General features: G+C 38.2%; 1 protein-coding gene across 1 annotated transcript in view; it reads right to left on the reverse strand.

The window, feature by feature from the left end:
* The window catches only part of pitpnm3 (PITPNM family member 3), a 154,447-nt gene that overhangs the window by 4,239 nt on the left and 123,335 nt on the right, over positions 1-26,873 (reverse strand). Inside the window, exons 9-19 of the mRNA XM_088012065.1 lie at positions 25,595-25,752; positions 24,476-24,646; positions 14,112-14,318; positions 13,883-14,031; positions 10,031-10,147; positions 6,513-6,629; positions 6,286-6,434; positions 6,041-6,190; positions 2,300-2,483; positions 2,073-2,201; positions 1,524-1,936 (exon numbers count right to left, since the gene is read on the reverse strand). Coding sequence (XP_087868191.1) covers positions 1,601-1,936; positions 2,073-2,201; positions 2,300-2,483; positions 6,041-6,190; positions 6,286-6,434; positions 6,513-6,629; positions 10,031-10,147; positions 13,883-14,031; positions 14,112-14,318; positions 24,476-24,646; positions 25,595-25,752 — 1,867 coding nt within the window. The 3' untranslated portion in view covers positions 1,524-1,600. The remainder of the gene's footprint in view (positions 1-1,523; positions 1,937-2,072; positions 2,202-2,299; positions 2,484-6,040; positions 6,191-6,285; positions 6,435-6,512; positions 6,630-10,030; positions 10,148-13,882; positions 14,032-14,111; positions 14,319-24,475; positions 24,647-25,594; positions 25,753-26,873) is intronic.

Genomic DNA, 26,873 nt, shown 5'->3' on the forward strand with positions numbered 1-26,873 from the left:
GTTATTAATCTTTAGTTTGGATCTACTTGTATGTGTGGATGAGTTGAGCTGCTACTGACATCTGGTGTGAATTTCACGCATTAAAAATGTATTCACTGGAAAAAATATTGACATCCTCGATACTTATTTTCCCTGCTGTATGTCCAGAGGCTCTTTGCCATACACACACACACACGTGCACACATATAGCAGCCATGCTTGCATATTCACAACACTTTTTAAAAATCTGTAAATGGCTTGAGTTTAAGCCATTTGGAAGATGTCACAGTTGCACTTGCATATTTATTCTCATGGACAAATTTGCATTCGCTTTCTGCTTGGGAACCGGAGCTAATAATAGCATCTGTTCCTCTAGTTGCCACGGGAATATTAAATATTGAGGGAAAAATTCTAATTGTCTTGAAATTTCATGTCACGCTCCTGTTGTTCTTGTCTGATTTTATGTCCCGACAGTATGTGTAGAGTATGCGAGTATGTGTTCATACAGTGGTCCATATAGAAAAAATAATGAGGTCTCTGCCACTGTAGCATATCAGATGGAGCTCAGAATGTAATTTAATCAATACAGACATTTATTGACTTTGCTGGAACTGAGCCCTAGTGAGCAAAATCAATCTGCGTTTACGTCAGAGCCTCGGATTCTCAAAAGTGGATCAGATTAAATAAAAGCTTCATTAATCACCAAGAGTCTGCTAACTTCATTTTAATATTATATTTTAGTGTTGATGATGAAACTTACATTTACAGCGCCTTGCAAACTGTTTAGACCCCTTGCGGTTTGTGCTTTACTACGATTTTATGCTATAAAGCAGGGAGGGGTTTCAAATGTTACAAATGTTAAGCAGGAAAAAATGATTGATGGATTTCAAATTAAAAAAACCCTGAAAACTCCTCAGTTTCTGAGGAAAAATAGCTGAAGCCCAGTCAAATTGGATATTTAGCATTTACAAACACACATTGCTGCAGATTCTAAGTTAACTCATCACGATGCTTTGATCTAAACTATTCCACTGCTGCTCTGACTGGAGGTATGTTTAGGATTGTTGTACCTCTGTTCCAGCATCAGGTTTTCTGAATCCTGCACTGTCAAACGAACACAAATCCTTCAAAAATCCTGTTCTACCTCTCGGCTGTGGTGGCGCTGCACTAAGAACCACGGAAGGAAACGAAAACCTCTGAAGAAGACACTGAGCACAACTTTCTTCTTTACAAAATGTAAACCAAAATGGAGTGGCGCCAGATTTTAGTGGATGTAGGATTTCTCTTGCCATTTCTTCTGCAGACCGTTTGTTTTAGTCGTGTTTACCCACAATTCCCTGCACTACAGGCCATTTTCTGCTTTTGGAGCGGCCTCAACAAAATTATTGCTATCTCAATAACTTCTGGGACAACTTATTGTCGAACAAATTCTTTTTCATGAACAAGTGAAACAATATAGTAAGGATTGTGAGGTGATACTATTGCAATAAGTGAAATTATCCTTTGAATTCATCTTTAGGAAAATAAAAAAAACAAGATGTCACCTTGGCCCTGGACACCAAGACCCATTAGTTCTCTTCTTCTTCTTTCCTCCTGAACTCCTCCCATGTCGGTGTGGGTGTCAGGGCGTGGTGTCCCCGCGGTGCATGGAGGCTCGTCCCCATGCACCCTGCCCGACTCCCCCGCCTCCCACTGACCCTCCCCCGCTGTGGTCCTTGTCCGACTCTGGCTGGCTCTGGGCTCGTTCTGGTTTGGGGTTGGGCGCACATGGCGGGTCGGGCTGCTGGACAGACATCGTCCTCCGCAGGTGGGTGCGCTTACACAGGAAGTCAGGCTTGGCGGAGAGGCCGAACGAGCCTTTCCTCAGCACCATGCGGACCGACGGGGACTTCTTGGGCCGCGCTCTGTGTCCAAACTGCAGCGTGGAGAGGTGGGCCGCGTAACCATCGCTCAGAAACTGAAACGACAGACAGGAAGGGGGAAATGGGTGGGAGGGGAAGTAAATGAGCAAAAAACAGGGAGAAAATTGAAGTCGTTGGAGTGGAACACCTGGAATGAAACACCACTAGGAGGCCAAACGACCCTTCAGCTACCTGGCATTGATTCTGGTACTTCTTTGAAGGTCTGCCCACGATGTAAATCTGCGAGGGGCTTAGGCCCAACATGTTGTAAACAGAGATGTCCTTCATGGAGCCATAAGCAGAGTTTATCTTGATGTGACACTGATCAAAGGCAGAAAATGAAAACAATCATCATCAGCTTGTGGATGTGTTTGGCATTTCAGCTGCAACAGCAAAGACACCGAGTCTGTGATTCTCACTTCCTGTATGAGATTTTTAAGGAAGATGGTCTTCTGTCGCAGGGGATCGTGAACCAGCCCTTCAGAAAAGAAGATCATCCCGTGCGGGAAATTGTGCTGCGAGAGCCAAGACACGACGCGCTGCTTCTGCATGTCAGGCCGACCGGTGATGTAGATGATTAGATACCCGAGGTCCTGCCAGTGCCTGCAGGAAAAACACACGGCATCAAATAGGAATAGGTTTTTTTTTCTGACAGTCTCTCAAGGACTTGTGCAGAGAGAGACATGGTAAAAAAAAGTTAACTTTTCATGAAATTTGGATTTTCTTCATAAACAGAAGGAAAGTTAAAGCTGCAGTATGCAAATTTTATTTTAAAAACCCCACAATCTTACATATGTGTTAAAACTGTCACTGTCATGAGACTGATAATCTGTGAAAAATGAAGCTTCTTTTCCTCCTCACTTTACTACTACTGCTATCTGTAGAAATACATCACTACCAGTCAAAAAACAACCAATCAGAGCCAGGAGGAGGGACTTAGTGCTGTCAATCATCCTCATGTAGTCGCTGCTAATGGTTCTAATCTAGTGGGGGAGAAAGAACTTACTATTCCAGGAAAACTGTTTATCTGCTGTCATCTGTGGCTATCATAACTAGCCTGCTAACTGTAGCGTTACACATACACAAGCATGATTGACACCAATAAGACCCTCCTCCCCGCTCTGACTGGTTGTTTCTGACTAAGATGTGTATTTCTGCAGGTGGCAGTAGGACTTATTATCTCTCTCATATTTTACCGTCAGGACATAGTGACAGAAAATATGTAAAACAAATATGTAAAAATATTTCCTTTTTTTTTTTTACTGAACATTACAAACTGCATCTTTAACTTCAGTTTTAACACTTCAGGAAAACTTTTGAGACCAAAAATATTTGCACCCTCCAATTTTCTCACGCTACAGCTGTAAAAGCAGACCATCACAAACCGCAGCATAAAAGTGGAAGGAACATTGGACACGTTCTACAGATTATCTCAAAAGTGCATTATTTATACCGTCTCCCATTGACTCTGACGCCCCTAGACATTTTTCATATCAATCCAATCCAAGCAGTTGTCTTTAGAAGACACCTAGCTGTCAAACACAGTCACTCTGTGTGAAGTTTAGAAATATAAATCCATCTGTTCTTTATGTAATAGAGCACTCTTCTATTCAACAGCCTCTGTCCTGGTTTTTACGCCTCGGGAGAAGAAGCTGCAGAGTTAATGCAGTGACAGACGGAAGTAACGACTAGTACATGGGAATCTTGCAGGAAAACCTATTACAGGCTGCAAAGACTCAGAGGTTCACCTTCCAGCAGAACAACAACCTTAAACATCCAGCCAGAGCAACAATGAGACGGAACAGACCACAGGAACAGTACTGGTCTGCAACCGATCATCATTTCAGAAATAATTATTCTGATTAATCGATTAATCGGAACATCCTGCAAATTTTTCAACTGAGTCTTTTCATGCAATTTTAGAAATACACTAAAAGAGGCAAATTAACAAGTAATTCAATTTCTCTTAAATAAGAACACAGCGTACCTTTAGTGAACGATTGGTCATTTGTAGCAAATGATGCATTTGAAGCTGAACAAATACCTCTAACATCAACATGTGAAAAAGCTCAGTGCTTTCTGTTTGACTTATCAGTGGAGGGCTGATCTGACTGTTTTTTGGATTAAACGACTTGGATAGCAAAAGATTTTTGATTGTTTCTGCAGTAATTTGAAACCAGTTTTTTTATTACACAAACAAAGGAGTTTTTTTTTTTTTTATCTTACAATAGCTATATGTTTTTAACAGTTTTGGTCTGAATTACTGCCAAAATAGCCTGACTAGCAAATGGGCTTTTGTGTCTGCATATTCAAGTTAACGATTAATCAAAAAATAAGTTATTTCTGTAATAAATTCATTGTTTAAAACTTTAAAAAAGTACACATATCTTTTTGACTGAATATCTGATTGGAGATACATCCAATCAGAACAAGTTAAAACTAGTTTAAACGGGAGCACATCTGAAAACCATATATTATTTTCCTTTCTCACAATTATGTCCTATTTATATATCATACAAATTCCCAATAAACCACATTAAATGTTGTTGTTATCTAACAAAAAAAGAAAAAGCTCAAGGGGTGTTAATATTTTTGTAAGGCACTTCTTTAGTCACTTATCTGACATTACTCATTTGAAAGTTTCCTTATCTAAAAATGTTTGGCTGAATTTGCAGTATGAACAAAAAACAAGGTGTGTGAAGTCAGTGTCAGAGAGCATCAGAGAGCAGAGTGTCACAGCAATAATGGAAACAACACAAAAACAGTCACAGTGATAGCTGTGTCATCCAAACACCAGACACACTCTGGTCTCTGCACACACGCTGCAGAAACTGCTGAAGCAGCTGCTGCAGGAGAGCCTGACAGACACATCTGAGGGCAAACTCACCTGACTGCCAGATGAAACTCAAGCTCCTCTAAATGCTCTATGAGTTTGTTTGTTATTCTGGAAAATCAAAACCAGCTTAAGCAAAAAGAAATGTGTCGTGTGTAATTGGAGAAGTGTGCACTCCATTCAGACTCTACTAACAAATTCATCGACTTCAGTATCAAACCGATAAAACCACAAAAGAGTCGAGTTGGATGTTACCTGGGTCTGAGCCATTTGAGGCACAAATGATTGATAGTTTACATCCAGCAGAAAACATGGTAAAACAAAGCATATCCAGTAAAGACTTCATGAATCAATGAATGTTTTTATGATTTTACTAATTACCCAGAATTCCCAAATTGAACACAACACACAGTTAGGTTGCTGAAGAAAGGAATAAAGAGGTATAAAGAAATTAGAAAGAAATTACCCTGTGTAATTTATTTGCTTACATTAATTCCAAGGTGGTAAACGCCACATTAGCTTCAGTTTTCAAAATTAGTGGATTGAAAATTACAAAGGCAGAGGCACTTCGGTGGACATATAGTGGTTAAAGGTCCTAAAGGTGAGAAAATATCAGCCCAATGCCTCAGCTTGTTTAGTCAAGGCATCAAATTACAAAGTAAAATTTTGTGTTAGTCATTTTTGATACAACATTTTTATACCAAATGAAGGTTACACACTGACTTGATTGTGCTATACAATGGCACTATGTGCCTGGAAAATACATAATACTGCCCCTTTGTAGAAAAAAAGCCCTTCTGTTAACTCCTAACCTATGTCAAACGGACATAAGTTAGGAGTTGGACAACACAATGGACACATAAAATTACTGACATAACGATTCTGGTTTAATATTTACAGTGATACGAACATCAGACCTCATTCTATTTATTTATTCGTTTACGTTTTGGATGTTCGATGCCACTTCATTCTTCCTTTACCAGTTGAAATCTCCAGTTGCAACTTGCTTAAGTCGCATTCGTAATGTTTGGAGACCGTTATTAGTCTATGATTAAATCAAATATTGGGTCATTTGAACTGGTTTTAGATTAAAAACGTAAACAGAATTTGGGACTTGATTCTGGATTTTGACTTTGACTCACCTTGAGACTCCTATGTCTTTATGTGTGACTTTGAAAAAGAGTAACCATGGGAGCTGGAGGACTTTTGATAGGAAAAACAATGACTGGGTCCCTCCTGCTTTTGCTGATATTAATGGTAGGACACACACACACATGCACACGTGCACCCAAGCACGCGCACACATCTGGTGCTTGTGCGTAGTTACCTGACAACATCAACAGCTCCAGGCCGGACCTTGGGGTCGCTGCCCATAATGGACACGCTGGCAGCAAAAGACCCGTCGATGCTGAACACCACACACTCCATGCCCCGCGGCAACACAGTCAGGTAGGCCTCAGCGCTGGTCTGGTCGCCCCTTCGGATTGTAAAAGAAGAAATGTCACACCCAGCACATGACTGTGTCTTTGCACTTCAAAATTTTAAATGTCAGTCGACTCTCCGGCTGCTTACTTGACCACCATTTTTACTGGATACACCCCCAAGCCGAGCTTCTTGCTTTTTGGAATGGTGTAGGTAATCCTGCCACTGCTGTTGGTCACCTCCATGTCAAAGTGCACCCAGCGGCCAGACTGAGGCTGAGTCATCACCAGGATGTCCACCTGAGGTTTGTCACATAATTAGACGGTTAGAATATGTTACACTCGATTAGCTGTACCTTTTGTTCTATCTTTATTCACCTTTTCTCCGGTTAGAGTAACCATGTCCAACGGTCCGTACATGAAACGGCCGACTAAAGTCTGAGGTCCGTCCTCTGTTGCTATGACATCGTTCACCCTGTGGTTAGCAGTGACGTTCTGTAGTTCATGAGAGAAAAAAAACAGAAAACAAATTGAGTTTTAGCTAAATCCGCAAAAAAATAAATTAAATAAAAAAAATAAAAAATACGAGCAGTAGCAAAGTTTAAAAAGAAATAAAACAGAAACAACTCCCATGGCAAAGTGGTGGCCAGACAAAAAGCTACTTCTGGAGAAATCGTTGTTATAGTTTACTTTTTAAATTAATCAAAAAAATAGATAAGAGTTTTACAAAAAACAGAATTTATACCAAATCTGTCAAACTTACAGATTTACTGTCAATAAAACATTATTTTCTCAGTAAACTAGTACACAGTTTAATTAGGTAGTTGTGCAGTTTCAAAGGTCTGTTAATAAAGTCCAGGAAACGTTTTAAAACACACAAAAGGAAATGAGATATTTTCACTGCTATTTTCAGGTTTGAATCTTATTAACTTCATAAGTGTTGTTGTTGGGACAGTTCAGAAGAGCAGGATAACTCCTTCTGAATTTTTCTTCTTCTTTGACTTCACTTCAAAGGAGCCAACCAGCAGAGAAACACTAATCCTTAAATCTGATTTCACCAAGACGGCTGCATTTTATCAACCAGTAATGAGAACATTAATCTATAATTTACTAACTCAGTGGTGCCCCTGCATGACATCAATTCTGGGCTTACAACCAACTCTGTTGACATTTTTATAGCCTTCACTTCATCATATAGTCACTATGAAAGTATTTTACTCATACATGCTGTTTTGAGTCCAGATTTCTGGTCTCAAACTGAATTTCTCCAGAGAGAAAACAGGACAAATACTAACTGAGAGCAGAAGGAGCATCAGGGCATCAGGCTGAGGAACCACATTTTGTTGTCAATGTAGTTTAGTTACTGTTTCTGCAGATTTATCAGCTGTGTTTTCTTAATTACTTGTGGCAAATAAAAAAAAAGAAAAAAGAGTTGAAAGTCTGAATTAAAATAACTTGCACAAAAGAAAAAAAAAACTACTTTTGTAACATAAACACAAGAAATAGGCAAGTGTAAGGCTTCTCATGAAAACACTAAATGCAAAAGGATTTATTATATAACGCTTTAAGGTAAGCTAAAATATGAAACTGCAGATGACAAATTAAGTGCAACTTATAACTAAAGTTATAATTTTGTTATAACTTTTCATTATAAATAAAGTCTTCTAATTATAATGAGATGAAAAGCCCCCCCTTTTCAACAAGTCATAATTAGAGATTTGTAACAAGATACAAGATTTTGTTTCTTGTTGAAATGAGAAACTTTGTTGTAACGAGATAAAATATTTATCTAGTTTTAACGAGAAAGTTTCTACTTTGGACAAGCTTTGTGTCTCATAAGATTTTCTTGTTCTAACAAGAACATTTCTAATAAAATATATAAAATTAATCTAGTTTTAACAAGAAAGTCTTATTAAAATCAGAGGTATAAATCATCTCACTATAACAAGGAAACCTCTTGTCATAAGAAAACTTCTCGTCTTAACGAGTCTTGTATCTCGGTTTAATGAGAAAGTTTTCATTAAATCTAAGTTTTATAAGTCTCTATAACAACATCATCTCAAGTTTTAATGAGTTTTGCTCTAGTTAAAACTAGAAAACCTTCTCGTTATAACGAGAAACTGCTCCAGTATTCATTTCCAAGCTCTGGAAGATAAACACTTCCGTATTTAAGAGGCGTCCAACAGGAAGTGTGTTCCACATCTCAGCTCCCTTCAGGAAGAAACCGGTTTAAAATTAAGACCCAGAGCGGGACAGTACAGATCAACGAATCTACAGAAGATTTACAGAATAAGAGAGAAGCAACTTCTTTCAAACATCTAATATATTTATTTATTTCTTGAATGTTTAATTGAAAGTAGCAACAAAATGTAATCTGTTTTAGCTCATCATGGATTAACGGTCACAGTAAAAAGCAAGACACACTGAATTTTGTTTTAAAAAAAAAACCTTATATTATTACCACTGGAATTACCACGTCAAAAAAACAACAACAAAAACCTTAAGAACCACAGCACAGCCCTCATGTGATCAATTGTGTTTTTGTTGAACTTCATTAGATCAGCTAATGACGACTGATCTAAAGCAGGAATCACCTCACAAACAAGTTCAGCGTTTCCAGCCGCTCCCCACCATTAGCTCTGTCAGCAGCTAATTGTTTGACAGCGGGAGCTCTCTGTGGGACGCTGTGACAGCAAATATGGAGACGACATGCACTAAGTATGAAAAAACAAAGAAACCCCAGCTGAATGCAGATGTGAACTATGGAAAACGCAGGCAAAGTTCAACACCTGGTCACATTTATTTCGGACAGCTCCGCTCTGCGAGGTCACAGGTGATAACAACCCAAACAAGCAGCAGGCGTCTCAGTGCGACTCTTCACCAACAGAAAGACCGAGCTGTGAAGAAGCAACATGATGAAAAACACACGTCTATTCCCCTCCAGCAGTGACGAAAGGCCTCCTGCCTGGTCAAGTCCCCTCAGATGTTTATGTCAAGAGTCTCTGAAGCAGCTAACAGCAGCGGCTATGCTAGCAGCGTGCAGACTGATCCGGGTGAAGCTGCTAAAAATCTCACTGTACTCACCGTGAATGAAGAGATCACAAAAAGCTCACTTAGTGGAGCTGAACAAAAAAAAAAAAAAAGGAAAACTATTTAAACTCAAATATAGCAGCGTTTTTTTGTATTCTGCTGAAAAAAGGTTTATTTTTAGCCGTCTGAAAAGAAAGAAAAAAAAGAAAACCTTCACTGACTCTGATTAAAAGTTCGACCTTGGTCGTTCTGCTCGACGAGGCTCGGGCGAATCGTGCGACTATCTGATTCAGAGCTTCAAGGTGAAGCTGTGGGAGAGTTTTCAGAATTTCAAGTCACAGAGTTAAGCTAGCACAATTGCGGCATCCGTGAGAACTTTATTTTTAGACTGAGTGAATGAAAAGGCATTGTGGGAGACGGATCCAAAGAGGAGATAAAAATACAGCAATAAAAAAAAGGCCTCTCTTCACTGAAGGGAGAATCAGAATAAGTGCAAATTTAACTGCAGCATTACTGAGAGATAAGGAGAGCATTTCAATACCAATAACCATCTGTCTTTACAGTGAACAGAGAAAAGTTGTACTGATCTGATATTGATATCGGCGTTCAGGTCGATATTTCTATCCAGCACCGATTGTAACCCACATGCAAACCCACCGGTTAATAATAAATGAGTCAGCTGTTCTCATACATGCTGTTGTTTATCACTTCATCAAGCCATTTCTAACATTCCACACAACAAAATGAGTAATAAAGTACCTATGATTCATGCTGATATTGTATCGGGTCAGTATCAGTATCGTACCGGAAGTGGAAAAGTTGCATCGAGACATAACGATACAAATACATTTGTGTGGAAAACCCACCCTTAGCTTGACATGCGTCCTCCGCCGGAGCCACTTCTCACGCGGGCTGGAAGGAGAAAACGGAGCCGAGTCCAGGTGGTCCGCTTCCTGGGTCCGCACGCAGTCACACCGCATGAGCTGTCAACAAACACACAAACATCCAGTTATACCAACATGTACAGTAGAGAATGACACTTAAACTTTTTTTAACCCTCATTCTCTGACATTAAATCTGAATAAATGTTTCCTTTTTAAAGTCGATTAGGATTTCCAAAAATTACTTCTATTTGCTAAATGCCAGAACAAGAAACTCTGGGCCATATCGCGAAAATTGAACGACACCGAAATTTATAACAATGACTGAATGTCATTTTGATAATGTGGATGTTTTCTGTATTTTAAAAAAGTAAAAAGTCTTTTTTGGCTGTGTTTAGCCAGGCTACGTGAACAGTCATGTGACCCCGCCCCGTCCAGTCTGTGACACGACGTGAAAGAGACTGTGAGGTTGAGAAAAATGGGGCGGTGGCAGTGCAGAGCAGGTCGAGGAGCAGCTCATCCAAAAAAATGTGTCAATAATCATTTGTCAAGATTTTGGATTCACCAAGGACATTGGAAGTTATTTTATTTTATTCTTCTAGTCTTGTTCAGTTGTGCTTATTTGTTCAATAACATGCAAGCACACATTTTCTTCATTTATTTGTAGACACTGTGGTTTTAAAGTCCCTTGAAGTGGTCATGAAAATAGAAAAAGAGTACATAAGATCATTTGTTTTATTAGTTTCTTCAAATTCAGATGTTTGCTGCCAAGCTAATGTTTTGTTACATTCTTTGGAAAATTTGTATAAACCCGTCTCAGTAACGTCAGTATATCTGCAAACTAATAAAATGATGTTAGACTACTATGCTAGACTCATAGTAGTCTAGCAAACTACTATGAGAAGCCAGTTGTAGATTACTCAAAAATATTTTTATAAAATTTCTACATTATACAGAGGCTATTCCATCAAATATGAACAAAGTGGATCTTTTGAATTTTAAGTAATGTAAAAAAACTAAAAAAACAAAAAAAAAATACTTCTTTCCTTATTCTGGTATTTAGCACACAGAAATATTTCTGATAATACATTTTGAACGTCAATAAGTAAAAATCTAGTCTAATTTATGTCAGACTCAAAAAAAAAAATACACACATTTATATTCCCTCAAATCTACAGAAAACTCAAGTTTGTGCATCACTGTTGTGAGAGGTTTTGTGAGCTGAAGCCTTGAAACTACATTTGCAGTTTGAGTCTTATAAATCTCAGTGCTAATGGAAAGAGCAACAGCAGCACAGATTAAGTGCTAAGAGGGGATTTCGTAAAAAGTCGTTAGATGAAAGAAGCCCTGGATGTGATTTCTGACTCACTTGAAACTTGAGATGCTCTCAGTCTAAACACATTTCCAGAAACTTGTCAAACTTAAAAAAGAAAAAAAAAAAAGCGCATTAATAAGCTTGATGATTGCAGGAAATAGCTTTCTGCTCTTATCGTCAATATGACAAAACATCAAGTGAAACTGACAGCTAAATGATTCACTTTTGAAGAGAGCTATTTATCCCACTCCTGGTCCACTCATGTGTGTGTGTGTGTGTGTGTGTGTGTGTGTGTGTGTGTGTGTGTGTATATATATATATATATATATTTTTTTTTTTTTTTTTTTTCCAGAAAAGATGACATGTCAGAGCTGACGGTGAAAGCAACTATTTTCTTCATCTAATAGGAGAGCCTGTCCGTTCGAAGCAGACAAAGCTTTCTGGCGTTTTGTTTACCTCTTCATTTGTTGAAGTTCCTTTCAGGTAACAAAGGATCCAAAGATCGTCTGAACCGAGACGGGCTTAAGATTTATGATACTTGCAGCCAGAAAATAATTACATGCCACATTTTTATATATATTTTTTTATCAACAATAAAGAAATGCAAAGAAAACAATGAACCAATTTCCTTCCACTTCATAGTCAATTCCTAACATGAAACACTTGAAGCACAACCAACGAACAAAGCTTCCTCAAGTCCAAGGTTTGACCTGAAACTGATAAGAATTAACTGGCTACAGTGTGTAGATTCATCCATTAAAGTTGGATAAAATGTTTACATTTTATAATTTGTTTGCAAATCACAGAGCCTAAAACTGAACTTTATTTTTGGTAAATTAAAAAAAAAAAAAAAATCAGTTGCCAAGTATGAAGTATTAACCTGTTTTCATTCAACCACTGCTGTTCTTCAAGTTATATTGTAAGTATTATGTTCCAGATAAAATATGTGCAAAATGAAGAATTTAGCTCCAATGTTCCAAATTATCAATATCGGCTGCAAAGAATGTTACTTTGGATTAGACAAGACTAAGTAAAACATCACAGAAATTCCTCATTGCCTTCAAGGTGCAAACAAAAGCAGCACAATCTGTCACAGAATTTCTGGATATTTTTTTTTCCATCAGAACAACCGTGTTATGATTTACCACCGGGCAATTAACGCTGAGCATATATTCTCACTCCAATACATCATAACAACTGGCTGAGTTTAGATTGGCTAATCTAATTTTCAGTTCCATAATTTAAGTGGTTTTCTTCCCATAGCCTAATGAGGAAAAAAAATCAATTATTCATTATATTAAGAGTTTCTGTAATATTAAACTTTCCTTTTCATGTAACTGGAGATTCATTTACGACCACTGCTTTTATGAAATGATGTAAAATGCAAGAAAATCCACCAGATTATAAAAGGATCACACAAACAGAGCCACATCCGTTCACATATTCTTTCTTGCCGTTGTTTTCAGACAGTGTTCTCCGTTTGTTCTCCATCTTACTGTAAATATGTTACGCGCGGCTTTGATGTACTTAAACTAACATCGTCTGTTACGCAATTAATCTCCCGACCTTCTGTCCCTGGCACCACGTTATCGTTTTGAATGAGATAGATGAAGCTCTGCGCTCTCATGGGAAGATGATTAATTGAAGATTTCAGTGTTTGATAACAGTCAGGACGTTCTGTGTGTGTCTATGGGGTAAAGGGATGCTACATTACAGGAACAAAGAAAAGGCTGAAAACTTAAGATTACAGCAAAGTGGTTGCTTTTGTTTTTAACTTTCGACTGTTTTTTGGATTCACGAATACTTTTTGTTTCGAGATCTGAAGACATTTCACTTTATGGTTACATTAAATGTAACTTTAGATTCTTCATTCTTTTCTGCAGCAGCATTAAGATCAGCATGATCCTTTTGCACATCAGTTTGTGTGACAGGAGAAAATTGGTGATGCTTTATTAATGAGACACAAAACACTTTTTTCCCTAAATATTTTCTCATTAAATTGCAGAAGTTTCAGAAATGAAAAATACTTCTGTGGCTTTCACTGTTATTTTTCCTATAATATCACACAATGACAGCAACTATTTAAAAGCCCAATTTTCACAGCTCTAGTGAATATGGATTACAGTTTTAATTGACGAATAATTACTTTGAAAAAGATAATAGTCTGATTGGTGCACAATCACTGCTTCACACAAACAACCTTTTGAATTTTCTAAATGTTGTAATAGTTAAAATCTCTATTGGCAGATTTTTCCCCCCTAAAATCAAGGACACAGGAAATCAACATTCAATGCAGCAATCGCTGCATGATTTTAAGTCTTCTACCAGCAACTGGCTTATGTTAGTGCTGCTGCTCTGCTGCTCTGGCTTCATGTCATTTTTCTCTTTATGTCTTTTTTATATATATATATATATATATATATATATATATATATAATTAAGACATCTCAATTTTTGTAAAATGTAAAAAAAAAAAAAAAAAAAAAAAAAAGCCAGGCGTAACATCAGCGGGGCTCTGCTACCTGACGGAGAACAAACGCAGCAACGTCGGTGGACTCCCAGTAGGAGGCGTGAAAAAGATGAGGCAGAGCTACCGTGGGGAAGGCGGTGAGCACGTCAGGGCAGTACAAAGCGAAATCCAGCCTCTTGGAGCCCCACCAGCTGCTGGAAACTGAGACCAGAAAACACGTTATGAGTTAAAGACACGCCGAGTTCTGGGCTGTTTTATGGCTAAGTTTGCCTCCCACTCACTGTTAGCGATGGTGTTCCCTAGTTGGCTCATGGAGCACACTGACATTTCGCTTTCCACGCTGGTCACGCTGTCTCTACGACCTCTCGCCTCGCCACCTCCTCCTCCTCCTCCGTCCATTTTCGTCTCACAGGAATGCGGTGAAGCTGGACCGCCGTGGGATTTGTCACCTTCCAGAAACACGCCCGGGTTGCTTTGGATGCTTTCTCCTGTAGGTGGAAAAAAGAAAGAGGACAAGCAGAAAAAAAGAAGATGAAAATACCTTAATGACAAAGCAAATTAGATAGGTTCATGCAGGATTCTCCAATACTTTTAGGACCTTCATAAGACCATAATGAATCAAATTTAAAACAGCAAAGATGTACAAAAGAAATGTAGGGGACCAAAACTGTGAAATTTTGGGGGGCAGTTTTGGCTCTTGGTAGCAGGTTTGTGCTTCTCACATGGCAGAGAGCTATCTGCCAGCTACCGTTAGCTAGGTGACAAATTTGATAAGTCTATCTAGAGAGCTAGCAAATACTAGCAGATTCTTACCTTTAAACTAAATTTCACAAAGCTTCCACTTATCCTGGTACTAAATCATTTAATGGCCTAGATTAAAGAAAAAATATTTTTCTCCTAAATTGTAATTCTTTAGGTTGGAATATTTTTTTCAAACATAGCTTTTTAGAAGCAACATGATGAAGCCTTATGGGAAAATAAGCCCCATCTTCAGAGACAAAGATGTTGAGGCTAATATTTTCCAGCTCACACAAACTTCATCTTTTTTTAGAGAAGGATATCTCTACTAAAGGTGGGCAGATCGATCCAAAATATCAACAACATTGATACCAGGTTGGTATCAGTATTGGATCTATACGTGCATGGTAGAATCGATACTTTAGGTTCAGATTCCCTCTTGAAATGTTATCTTATTTTTGCATTATAAGTTCTTAACTCTACCTTAAAAACATGTAGATTTTTTATTTGCTCTCAAATGACCCTTTTTTGCACTTTGCAGGTTTTGTTTTTCTGTTTTTCTATTGTTACTGTTAGTCATTTTACTATGTTAAAGTATTTTGTAGAACCCACAAACTGTCCAAATTTCGTCAAAGATTTCAACAAAATAATTCAGAATACAAACAAAGATGAAATCACCTAAATGTCAGAAGTTTGACAACATGGAAAAACAGAAAAAAAATATCTGTTTTGGTGACCTTGTATTTACTAGATCAATACCAAAAATATGCAGTACTGCACACCTCCAATCTCTCCAAATTAGCGAGTTAAAAATAATAAAACAGGAACTATGTCACTAGAGTTATTTGAAGTTTCAACAAAGATGATAAAACATTTGTCTTTGTAGTAAGGCACATCTAAATTACACCTTATTTGTCAGTTATTGAACAAAAAGCCCTGAAAATTAAAAGGAGCCCCAAACTACATAGAGAATGATTTAAATAAAAAAATAGTTTCTCGAGGCACAGCCTACATAAAACCTTATTTTAGAGAAGATTTCCTGTGAAGACGGTTTCACCTCTCCTTCAGCTTCAACTTTCAGAAAAATGAAAAATCTTTCATCTACTGTCAAGAACTTTCGATATGAATGCTCAGAGCTAAACTGCTGCACATCTGCAGCACCGGCTCTGCGTTGTGACCATGACATTAAAGTGGAAGCTGATCTGGAGCTACATTTATTTAATAAATGTTACACGCGGCAGAAAATATAACACTGCAGATCATCCTGAATCCTTCCACAGTGAGACATGGCAGGGATGCTTTCTGTCAGCAGGGACAGAAAAGCTGCTAGGAGTTAATGAGAAGATGGATGGAGACAAATCCATCCAGGGGAGGGGGAGGCGCCACAATGACCCAAAACACACAGCCAGAGCTATGGTGCACTGGTAGACATCAGATAAATTGAATATGTTTAGATGGCCCAGTCAAAGTCAAGACCTAAAAACACCTATGAGACAACTCGTAGTGTTCTCCATCCAATCTGAATAGTTTGTGAGCATTACAGTCTCTAAGCTGCAAGAGACATACCCTAAAGATTATTCCAATTCTCAATTATTCACTTTTTTGTGTTGGCCAAACATGTAAAGTTTCAATGAAACACTGAAAACTTGTTGTGAAATGTGTGAAGAAGCAGCTGAAACATACCGAACCCTCTCCCTGGCTGTTCTCACAGTCATTCACACCTTTAAATCTGTCAACTCAAACCTCCCATCTTGGAAACCGTTCGACAAACGACAACAACAGACGACTCCGGAGACAAAGCAGATCAGTTGGTCACTCCTGCGACCTTAACAGTCAGATCTAAGCGATTGTTGTAAGTTACATCCTTCCAGCTCCAACTCATGATCGCTGCTGAAGCTAATTTTTAGCTCCATTTCAAATTGTGTTAGCTGTAAGCTCAGTAATCGTTGCTAAATTCTCTCATTACTACTTGGGTTTCTTGTTCTTAAAGTGAAAATAGGTAACTTTTACAGAAAATATTCTTTATACATATTTAAAAAATAAAAAAAACTGTCACCATATTGTGACGGTATAATATGAGATGGGTACTCTGTGAAAAATTCTAACTCTTCCACTTCTTTCCTCTGGTCCTGCTGCCATCTGCAGAAATACATCGCTCTCAGTCAGAAACAACCAATAAAAGTCAGGAGGAGGGGCTTAGTGCTGTCAATCAAGCTTTTCTCCATTAAACAGCTTTTCTGTGACAGTAAGCTGGTTCTCTGTAGCACAGCTGCAGTGCATACATAACGGTGACGGTGCTGAGACCCTTCTCCTGGCTCTGATTGGTTGTTCCCAACTGAGCTGTGTATTTCTGCAGATGGCAGTTGGACCACAGAGTTAGATTAGTTAGATCTTTTCCCCGGAGATTTTCTGTGCCATAAATACTGTCACAACATGGTGACAATTTTAAGAAATATGTAAGAAAGTTACTTGTTTTTGCTGCAGCTCCTATTTTATACGGTGCCGTATTCACCACATGGTGTACTGTTTTCTTTCGCTCTGTCATCTCTAAATGCTTCCAGGAGCCACAAGCTTTCACAAACACTTTGATCTGTTCAGGTCTCAGCAGAGTGACAGCAGCAGGTCATGGATGTCAAGAATGAATTAATCAAATTCCGCTTTCTAGTCAGTTCTTTCGTCTACCAATCGACCTCCCAGACGACAGAGTGCACGTATGATTTAAAACTAGAATTAAAACGAAATTTAATACTGATCTGACCTTCAACTTCACATCAATAGAAACACAAAACAAACAACAACAAAAGAAACCAAAAAAAACCAAAACAGTGCTTCTATTTGTTCTCTCGTTTTATTCTGAAGGAGCTCTGGAAGAGCTTCTCAGCTCTTCTCCTTGAATCCCAGGATGTCTCTGATGTTTGAGATCTCTAATCAACCTGAGCTGAATCTCTTCAAACAGCAGGACAGTGAGAGCTCGCCTGAGGGTGTGTTGTTAGCCAGGTGCACACGGCTGAACCTGGAGCAGAAAAACTGATTTGGTCAAAACAAATTCTGTACAAAAACTAACATGACCAGCCTGCTATCTCACAATATCATCATCATAAAAAAATATACTTTCATCGCATATTCCTGCCATTCCTATAAAGTAGTGTACAATTCAGGCTCTCTTACAGAGCGCTTAGTTCTCTAGAAGAAATTTTGAGCTTAAAACAAAAGCGGTGTATTGTATTTCATGCAGATATGGTTTTCATTATGTAAACAGAATTTGATGTGATTTAGGTGTTGGACAGAGAGGAGGACGTCAGATAAATTGATTTAAACTGAGAACTCAGAAGACGGGAACAGATTGGTGACAGCGGGATCTGACAAAGAAGGGACCAAATCACAAAGTATTTACACTTGGGAAAGTGATTACTGAATCCTGAAGAAATGAGGAAAAACCCCAGAAAGATTTACAAAGCGACTAAAACTACCAAACTAAACTGAAAAGCCCACCCATCATCAATTTTATGAGTCCTTAAGGATACTACTCACAATGTGTGTATTTGATTATAATTATTCTACTTCTACACAAGAACCTTTTGACAATACTTCATCACTCTCTCAGCTTGTTTTCACTAATAATTGTCGTCTGTCAGATTGTCTTTTCTTCCACATGTAAATGTTCGTTACTTGTATTCTTCATATTTTGCTCAAAATGAGGCTGTTCCTGGATTTGCCCCATGTATTTACTACATTGTCTATACTTGACTGATATTGATCTTTTTTTAATTATTTGTACTTTTTTGGACTTTATTTGGTTTTTAGCTCTGTGATAAACACAAGCATCATATTTCTTCATAAAATATTGAAATGATCAACTATTTGTCCCTTTTATTATGTCTTCTTGAGGCCAAATCAATCCTCAATAATAAATATCATTATGAAAACCTCACACTTCTGTTTCGCACTGGTGATTTTTTCCTCACAGTTATTGGCTTTAGATTTATCTGGGAGTGGATTAAGTCCCAGATAAACACCATAAGCATCATCCTTCATATGGTTTGTTTAAACTTAACTGTTGATCTCACCGACAACCAAAAGAAACGAGGATATAAATCCAGCCCTACAAGATGTGAACACTTCTCTTCATTTTAACATCAGTTTACCGGGATGTGTTGAAGTGGATAACGGGGTGAAGAGAGGAGTGGAAACCCGGTTTAACATGTTGATGTGACGATGTGTGCCTGCTTGCTAATAAGAGCTATCATGTCTAAATCAGCTTTTTTTTCCTTTTTCTTCTTCTTCGAAAGGATTCATCTGCATCTGTGGAAAGAATAGATTCCCCTAAGTTTCCCCCTGACACGGCTTTCTAATCACATCACATTTGTTCTCGCGAAACAGAAAGATCGGCATTACGTGCATTATCACCGCACAAAGAAGCCGAGTGAGGCAGCCAGCCATCAACCTCTGCATCTGGAAAATAAAGGCTAGCATGCTGGTTAGCTCTCTGACTTGAAAGTTAGGTAAAAAAATAAAAAATATATAGCTATCCGAGGGTTGCGGCAATATGTGTGTTGGTTTTGTGAAGGATGAGCCACAGCAGGAGAATACAAATCGACTCCGGCTCCCACAGGCGTGAGAGAGAATCAGACGTGGTTAATAAATCCCCTACAGTCGAGGCAGAGAGCAAATTTATTTGGGATTTTTGCCTGTTTTTCTGGGTTCTTAGTTAGAAAGAGAAAAATATTTTCTTCTCTTTGAATTATTTGTTTTGTATCTAAGTTATTTGCTGTAAGGTAAAAAAAAAAAAAAAAAAAAAAAAAAAAACATTTATTGAGTTTCCTGTTTGTGTTTACTCAGACCGGCATTCCTAAACATATTAGCCCAAAAATCTGTTGGGTTTTTCTTTTTACTCAAATTTCCAGAGTCCCAGGTGAAACTGTAAATGAAAAAAAAAAAAAAAAAAAAAAAAAAATAATAATAATAATAATAAAATAAGTAATTTATGGAAGATATTTCTAAAGTAATCAGGATTTGATGGACACACAGATGGATGGACAAAGTGACACTTTGGGCATACAAATAATTATTTTACATATTTATCCAGACTTGGAAGAGACCATTTTAAAATCATATTTCATACTTTTCCTTACTGCAATCCTGCCAGACTTTATTGGACAATCAAAACTAATTTCAAATTCAGATGGTTTAAGATTTCGTATCTGAAGCAAAATGACAAAATATTGCGTTAAGAGCCGCTAAGAAAGCCTGTCTTCGTTTTGAGTCGCTATGTTTTGAGTACACAGCAACTAAAAGGTTAAAATTGAACAGACGCAGCAAACGTATAGTTTACTCAATGTGTTGACAGTGACTCACTGCTGAAAAAAATAAGATAAAAACTAGAAATGACTAGTGTTGAGCAGTAGCCTATGGTAGACAAATAGATCGCTGTGACTTTTAAGTTTCTCATCTGTTCTTTACGTTCTATAAACTGGGGCGACGCGTTTCGCTTTCAGAGATATTTTACCCTTCTTGATTCTACAGGTCAGACAGTAACCAGGCCTCAACCCGTTCTATATTGTAATTTGATTGATGACCTGAAAGGTTTAGAAAAAGCAGAAGAAGAAGCAGAAATCTGTGAGGGGGTTTGAAGTTTTCCACAGATCCACTGTTTGCACCAGGAAAGCAATATTATCTGCAAACAGACTGCAGCCTCACTCTCATCTCCACTCCCTGCAGTCTGTTGTCATTAATGAGCCCCATGCTAAACATCTAACAGGAAGCCTTATTCTCTTTCAGCCTGAAGAAAATTTGCACATTTATTTCCCTTTTTGTTTTCTTCTTCACCACACAATGAGCTGAGAGAAACGGGGAGATTACTCTGGCAGTGATTGAGAAATGGAAAAAAGGGGGGGGAGGAAAAAAAAAAGGCCGCTGACGTATTTTGTAAAAACACACAGAAATTCAAATGATTTCTGCTGTCAGTGTTTTGGAGAAGACGAGGCTCGCATGGTGACAAGACAAAAAAACACAAAGGAGAGAGAAAAAGAAGAAAGTCCTCTCTCAAGGCAGAGCGACTGAGATTGAAACGGCTGATGACAGTAATAAGGATTCATGTGTGTGGAAGTGATTGTGAGGGAACATTTCTGACATTGTGAGGGAGGAAGGAAAAAAAACTCATACCAAACAGGATCCTCTCAGCTTCCACATCTATTAATAACAAGAAAAAAATACATGTAACCTTTACACTAAAACACAAATATCCAAACAATCACCACTGATTGATGCCACCCTGATGCCATGTGTGTAGCATGTCATGTTTCCTTCTGGCTTAACAGCTTAAAATCGATATCAGATGTCTCCTCCTCTGCGTATCAGCAGCATTCGTCATAATAAATGCTGCACAGTCGACGGTAACTCATGTCAAAGTCGTTCCTGATTGGCACTCCATGCCTTCATGAGCACTAATTGCTATATTACAGAACAGGAAACGGGTGGCATGCGCCACAGTTTCCGCGGCGCGCCTGCACCTGCCCGTTGTTTTTTTTTAATTCCACACGCAAAGTCGACAGCGGCACACGGCTGATCGATGGAAACGAGATGCGGACCTATAATTAAAACCTGGCACAGCCGCCAGTCGATGCTCTGTCTGCTGTTTACGCTCCGTAACCTTTGTCTGCACCGCCGGCTCAGAGAGGCGTCACGCATGGTGTCACGTGATTGGCTGAGCGAAGAAGTAATTAATATAATAGGGGAAAAAAAGAACATCTTTGGCATCCAAATTAATCAGGTGAAAGCAGGAAGGTGTCATATAGTTTGTACGCAGGCTCTACTGGCGGTAAGAAAAAAAAAAAAAGCAAAGATCGCCCATGGGATTTGTGCTTTTGAGCAACATCTGCCGCGTCAAACATCAGCTGACTGATAGAATCATTGTTGCTGCGTTAGTGAGTAATTAAACCAGATTTAGAGATAGAAAGTCAAGCAGGCTGTTCATTAAGGGAACAAACTGTACCAGCATGAAGAACAAGTCATTGTAAAATATTTTTTCTTTTTGTATTTAGGGCTGAAACAATTAATCTTTCAGCTCTAATGAAATAATCATCAACCAACGATTAATCGTTAACTTGAGTATAAAGACTCAAAAAAAGTTAAAGTCAGGGCAGAAATTAAGCCAGAACTGTTCAAAAGATAAGTTTTTATATTTGCATTTAAGATTAAAATATATGCTAACTCCTAAAGTGGCATAGTTTTCTGTTTCTGTAAACAGCAACAACAAAAATGAAAAAACTCTCACATTGAGCACTTTTTGCTGACCTGTTATGAATCAGTTAATTCAAAATTAATCAACAGACAGACAATTCCTACAACTGCATTGATAAGTCAAACAAAAAGGTTGGAATTTTTCACATGCTGATGTTAGAAGGATTTTTTAAAAATGTGTATCCTTTGCTACAAATCATCAAGTGATCACTAAAGTAATGGTATGTTCTTGCTTTTTATGCAGTAAAATGCAATTTTTTTTAATAAAAAAAATAAGTAATTTGTTTATTTGCATCCTTTAATGTATTTCTAATACAATATTGAAAAAAGGCATTCAATTGCTTAAATGAAAAATCTGCAGAATGTCTATTATTTAAATCTAATTAATCGATTAATTGTCAGAATAATCGATTAATAGGTTACTAAAATAATCATTTGTTGCAGCTTTACCAATTGTTTTTTTTTGGTGCATCATTATTTTACAATAACCTAGAAAAACCATATTTTGAGCAAAACGCATAGATTTCACATTATTATTAAAACACAGATGAAGCCACAATAGAAAAGCTGCTTGTGACAAACAAAGGACCCTATAGCTGCTGCCTGGGAGATCTGGAGCAACAGAATCAGCCAAGTGGTTCTAATCAAACCTACTGATCATCAGAACGCCGTCGGCGTGGCAGCCTCTGTGAAAGCAGGAGTTTTCCCTGGTTGCTGGTCCGGAACATGCGTGTGTTGACACGATGCCAAGGTGGAAATACATCAGCAATGACCTTAGAGAAGGAACTGATGATTTCTTTGCAGAGAAAAATTATTTACAAGTGTGAAACGTTAGGACAGCTGCCAATCTGTCCAGAAGAGGAAATGCAGGTAAATTCACCCGGACATCTGGCTGTGCAACGCTCAGAGAAATTTAAACAGAACAACAAAACAAACGCTGCTCAGCCTCAACAGCTGTCACTTTGCCTGTTAACTGTTAAATGTGCATTCTTGAATAATTTGAAGAAAACTAAACAAGTTTTACTTGCTTAAAAGTTCTTTTGTGAGGTCTAGGGAAAAAAGGCTTTATTTCTGGAAATAATATGGCAGCAAATAATAGGCTCATGAAAATGCATCTGAATCAATCAAGAATGCTAGAAAAAAAACCACAGCAGAAATGTCTGACCATGTTCTACTGCTGTTCAGCTAAAACAAACAGAGAATACAGCAGGAGCAAAACCAATGCTTTCTGCCATAGAAACATTCATAGTGTCAAAGGTTTTTGTTTTATACCATCTCTGGATATTCACTATGTTGCAAAAATAAAATAAAGTATGGGTGAAAAGAAGAGGAAATGTTTTAGCTGTTGTATAATGTAAATAATCTGAGGTCTTGTACACATGCAGCGGGTCTTTATGAAAACAAATATCTCCACCACAACGTTTAAAAACATAATATCATATAATGGATCGCTTTCAGGAAAGTCCCATCCTGCACAAATCCACCCCTGAGTGTTGTTTTAAACATGCCAAACCCACAGGGGGCAGTGTAGCGCAAAGCTAAAACCTGTCAGCTAATCACATTGCTTCAAAACAACCACAGCTTCCTTTCAGGAATTAAACATGGCGACAGGATATCCATTTGTATGGACAGATATGAATAGCATATTAAAATATAAAGTTATTAAGACACAAGACAATGTTAATTGGGAATCATGTCAGTGCTGCTGTGTGGTTATATTAGCGCACTTTTTGAATCATATTGTAATGGACTTTAAATATCTGTTTTACCATGTACACACTCACAAATACAGAGTTTTTGCAAATTTTCACTTTGGTTAGGGTTTTTATAATTAATTATTTTTAGTGATATTAAACAAAGTTTTTATGTGAACGAGAGGACAAAACACAAAAATCTGTTTTCCCAGAGATCGCTGTGTGGATTAGGCCTAAAATGCTATGTCATATACCTGCTTTGTCAACCACCTTTATTATCAGCATGCTAAGGAACAGGATTTTATTTTAAAAATTACAAAGCCCTATCCTAATAGACAGGACTTTGTTGGCTGCAGTCTGCTAGGATAAATTGTTGGACTCTGTCCTACTTTCTTCGTCTGTAGGTGTTTACAGAGGCAGAGAATAAAGCGATGCATCATAACTACTGTTTAAAGAGAGTCTCTGTGTCCCACAAGTGGGCTAAAACATCCTTCAAATAAATTTAGCAACTCATTAAGGACTGAGTCTGCACGGCTAAGTCTTTCAGGGAGATTACAGCAGCACTATTTCCTCTCCTACCTGGTCCTCACAGAGCAGAGCCAAGCAGAAGGTACCACACCCCGGCAAGATCAAGTATAATTGCTTCAAACCTCTGGCTTTTCTGGCTCCAGGCTTGGATTTAGCTCTGCCTCTGCCGCACAAACAGACTAGAGATGGGATTAAGGCTGTGTGTGTGTCCTCCATCTATATTTGTGAACGTGTTTACCCGTCAAAAATTCCCATTAGGATGTCATTAAATCCCTGCGGAGCTCAAATTAATTCTCCAACCAAGTGATTTCCTTGAAGCTTTTAACATCACTTTTGAAAGGAAAATAGCCAAAAAATATTTATCCCATTGTGCAATCATGCAAGAAGACAAGAATAAGAAGCAACATTTTCAAGTGACTCTTTCAGCATGAAATCCCAGGTCTTACCGATGAGCAGCGAGCGCCCGTCTCCAAGAGGGTAGCGCTGGTAGCGCGGCACGGCGAACGGAGGCAGCTTGTGGAAAAGAGGCTGCAGCAGCGGCTCCAGCCTGGAGGCTGAAGGATCGGAGGGGTAAAACAGGTTGAAGATCTGGGAGCAGGCTGGGCGAAGCTGCCCCACTGGGGAAGAGAAAACAGCAGAGGTATGATAGCAAGTACAAGTTATCGGCAGGATTCAGTAAGTCAAATTTTAGACTTTTTAAGACCATGCCAGCTTGAAATGTTTATGATTGGCGGATCTTGTTGGCTCATACGGGCTGGCAAAAGAAGTGTGCCACTGGCAAACACAAACATTGTCAACCCAACTGGTGATATATGCACCTGTGTACAACAAACGCATAAAAGACAGCTAGCTAGCAAGGGTGTACTAGCAGCTAGTTATGAACCGTTGACTAGCTGCTAGCAGCATGTTATAACACAGAACGCGCCTCAGACTTCTGCCACATAGAAAAGACGCGCAAGAAAAAAAGAAACTACATATGAGGTTATAAAATCCAGTCATCCCAAAATGTAAGACCTGTAATTGACATATTTAAGCCCAACCTATATTTTTCAAAAGAATTTAAGATATTTTAAGATCTTAATTTTAGATACATCAATTTAAAGTTTTTTAAGAGTTTTTAAATAGGACACACTGAGGCAGGTAATTTTAAACGTGTATCTTACTTAGAGAGCGAGTCTGTTTCACTCTAATGAAATGAAGTTCAGTGTATGTGTGGATGGATGGAAATATGTTTTATACTCAATTTTGTTTTATTCTCTTTGTTTTTTAGAAGTGGAAAATATTTCAATCAAATTCTATCACTTTCCAGACTGTAACAAACACGGCGAACATCAGGCTAACAAATCAGATTTTAGTCCATTTTGAAAATCTACTTAAGATTTTTGCGCACTAGAGTTCACCAACCGGGTTTCCAGAACATAATGGCAACAATTCTCAATAAGAAAATCCATTTCAGTCCTTCATGTCTGCAAGGGAAAGTAGGACTCCCTTTTGTTCTACTGCAAACAGAGTTTAAATGAAAGCAGAATGCAATGTTTTATGTGGTACATGGTTGTGGTTCTTACCGTGAATAGCGGGCAGCACCGTGCGTCTCATGGCCAGCACCAATCCCAGAGGGCAGCCCAACAGGAAACAGTCCGACACCTCAAAGTCGAAGCGGCCTGGATTCAACACCAGACTGGTGCTGCTGCCACCGCGTACCTCTACACCCTCCTTCATCAAACTGGACCATGGAGAACAAAAAAACAAGCAAAAAAAAAAAAAACAATTTATAGTAACACAGGAAAACGTCTGTGTTGTTGATTTTCTATACAGCTACCAGAAATTTGTCCAGGATTAATCTGAAATGTTAAAAATCGATAAAGCCTATGCAGAATATTCAAATTCAATTTCTCTGTCTTGACTCGGATGAGCCAATAATCCTTTTTCTTTGCCCTGATTCAGATGTTTTTGTGTTGGTTTTATCGTGTGGTAGTAGCTGTCGGCACCGAGCCTTTATGACTCAGCCTTCACAGGCCGCTCCGCGCCGACAGCTGTTTGAACAGTCCAGTCGGTCACCGCCATGTCGGCATGCCGACCAGCTCCATCCCTGGGCTTTAGCAGCCGGCCAACATTTCCCCATTAAGTCCTACATGTGGAGGGAGGATTAGCTAGCAGTCTCCAGCTATCTGCTGAAGCCAAATCAATGGCCCTTTGATTGCTTTCTGCAGCTGTTTTAGCTTCTGTGTTCTCTCATACCCACTTCTGCACCCTTTTTACTTCTTTTCTTTTTCTTTTTTTTTTACTGCAGTGGAACATTGTTACTGTTACAATCTTCTTTCAATTTTAGAGGAAGCAAATCTAATTTGCTGCAGTATTTTCTTTTGGATAAACATGACATGGACTGTAGCAAAGATTATTGCAGCAGGTAAGGGAATCTTCTCCACTCCTGGCATTAACTAAAAATACAAACTCATGTTTACATTTTACACTTCAGTTTGTATTCAGTTTACACTTTGGTTTTCTTGGGTTTCAGTATTTTTGAGGGGTTCTGTATGGAAGATTACTGCTGTCAGGGAGGACAAGAAGTTTTTAACACCGTCTCATAATAACATGATGATTATAGTGAACAAACATGATAAATATATTGCATAAACATGTATAAAAAGTATATGCAATAATGTGTAACTGTGATAATTATATTGTGTAAACTGCATAATTGTATTGTAAAAATGTGATAATATATTACATGAATATAATGTATAAATGTGAGAATTACATTGTACGAACTTGATAAAATTATTGTAAAAATGTTATATTATGCAAAGATGACACTGCATGAATGTGATAATTATATTGTACACA

The sequence above is a fragment of the Poecilia mexicana genome, unplaced genomic scaffold, assembly GCF_051168715.1.
Source record: "Poecilia mexicana isolate PSO_F unplaced genomic scaffold, ASM5116871v1 scaffold_13, whole genome shotgun sequence".
Lineage (NCBI taxonomy): Eukaryota > Metazoa > Chordata > Actinopteri > Cyprinodontiformes > Poeciliidae > Poecilia > Poecilia mexicana.